This window comes from Tupaia chinensis, unplaced genomic scaffold, assembly GCF_000334495.1.
Source record: "Tupaia chinensis unplaced genomic scaffold, TupChi_1.0 Scaffold000494_1, whole genome shotgun sequence".
Taxonomy (NCBI): Eukaryota; Metazoa; Chordata; class Mammalia; order Scandentia; family Tupaiidae; genus Tupaia; species Tupaia belangeri.
In genome coordinates this window covers 2,401,240-2,403,102 of record NW_006160006.1, presented here as the reverse complement: position 1 = coordinate 2,403,102, position 1,863 = coordinate 2,401,240, and the positions used below count along the sequence as shown (strand labels likewise).

General features: G+C 49.1%; 1 protein-coding gene across 3 annotated transcripts in view; it reads right to left on the bottom strand.

The window, feature by feature from the left end:
* The window catches only part of PIWIL2 (piwi like RNA-mediated gene silencing 2), a 52,048-nt gene that overhangs the window by 32,092 nt on the left and 18,093 nt on the right, over positions 1-1,863 (bottom strand). For all 3 annotated transcript variants that reach the window (XM_027774937.1, XM_027774938.1, XM_006156457.2), the window contains one exon: positions 1,003-1,092. In XM_027774937.1, coding sequence (XP_027630738.1) covers positions 1,003-1,092 — 90 coding nt within the window. The remainder of the gene's footprint in view (positions 1-1,002; positions 1,093-1,863) is intronic.

The following is a 1,863-nucleotide window of genomic DNA, read 5'->3' as shown; positions in this document are numbered from 1 at the left end:
GGGGGCCACCCCCCCCTAAAGAAAAAAAAACCCCCCCAAAAAAAAAAAAAAAAAATTCACATCAGGTGTGTGTGTGTGTGTGCGTATGCCCCAAATCCCGGGAGGTGACTAGAGGAGAGGGAACTGCAGTGTAGCCATGTCCCTTGAGGGATGATTTCTCACTTTCTGGCTTTCTGTCTCTCTGGTGAATGTACACCCCCATAACAAAAAAACTCTCAAAAAAAAAAAAAAGAGAATTATTTAATTTTATTATTAATTTGTATTTATGTTTTAGAATTATTTTAACTTTGTTTATTTTAATTTAATCAGAGAAGGACAGAGTGAAACAGAGAAAGGGAAAGTGAGAAAGCAAGCTGCCAGGTCTGGGACTCGAACCACAGTGGGTTATATGGGAATCCAGCACCCTTAACCACCACGCCACCTGCCGTCCTCTATTATTATTAATTAACCAGAAAGAGACACAGAGAGAGAGAGAAAAGTGAGAAAGCAAACCGCCAGGTTCAGGACTTGAACCACAGTCTGCCACGTGGGAATCCAGAGGCTGAACCACCACGCCTCCCTTCCAGCCCCCAAGATAAACTTCTAGCTACAACTTCTGACTTGTTTGACTTTTTGCTTTATTATCCCCTCCACACTTTCAAACAAACTAAAGGTTTACAGAAACAATAATTTAGTGCTCTCAAAGAACCTCATTTATGGTTGTATGACCAGCTTAAAATCATCCAGCTGACTGGTGAGAATGTTTATTTTCACTATATAATCAGTCCCTCTTCTATTCTGACAACCTTCTAAATGAAGGTTGACATGTTCCTCACATCGCGTGTGGTAAGAGTCCCGGGGTCACGTCTTACAGAGAGCAAAACCTCCCTGAAGAGTGGATCGGCCCAGGTAGCAATGCGCGTCAACGTCACGGGCAGGCCCTGACCTGGCTCTAACTCACGCTGCTACCCGAAGGTCTCCACTCAATGCAGCACTTCCTGCCAAAGCTGGCAGGACTCTAACCTTCATGGCTCTGAAGTCCTTCTTCATCTTCTCTGGGATCCCAGTCATGAAAGAAAGCTCGGGCAGCAGGAGGATTTCACCTTTCAGCAACTTTGAGGAGAGAAGGAGAGGAGAAATCAGGCAGGAAAAGAGGTTCGTGTTTCCCTGGCATGACAAAGCATGCCATGGCCCAGGGCTGGGCCTGCAGGGAAGCAACTCACGCACTGCAGAACATAAAGCCCTGGAGGAGCAGGCAGGGCAACGCCAGGTGGACAGTACTCCACCCCCTCGGTCACACTATGTACAGCTCGTTATACTCGGCGAGGGAAAAATATTTAAACTGAGAAAGGGAGGGAGGGAAAACAAGATAAACTCGGAGAATTCTGTTCTTGGGCCTCCAAACAACTTAAGACAACACACACTACGGAGCTGGGAGCCTCGGTCTCATCTAGTCTCCCCCGCTACTCTGTCTTCATGAGCCGACAGACAGGGAAGTCGGCGGACGAGGCATTTAGCTGCGCACCACCCCGCTGCGGATGGTGTCTGCAAGCTCTCTGATGGGTTCAGTCAGTTCTCTTTATTCCTTTCATCTCAATTGTTCATGTGGCTGCTGAGCTCCTCCTTGTGGGGACTTCAAAAGCAAACCTACGGGAACCAGCAGTTAGCGTAATGGCTATGTCGCTGGACTCCCACGTAGTCGACCGCGGTTCGTGTCCCGGACCCGGTGGCTTAAAACTCACGCCGGGCGCGTGTGCGTGCCCAAGATCCCGAGAGGAGAATGGAGGAGAAGGGACTGCGGCGTGACCATCCCCCCTGGGGGGTGATTTCTCGCTTTCTGTCTCTATGTCTCTCTCTGTCTGTCTGGCGAGCGCACGCGCCCTA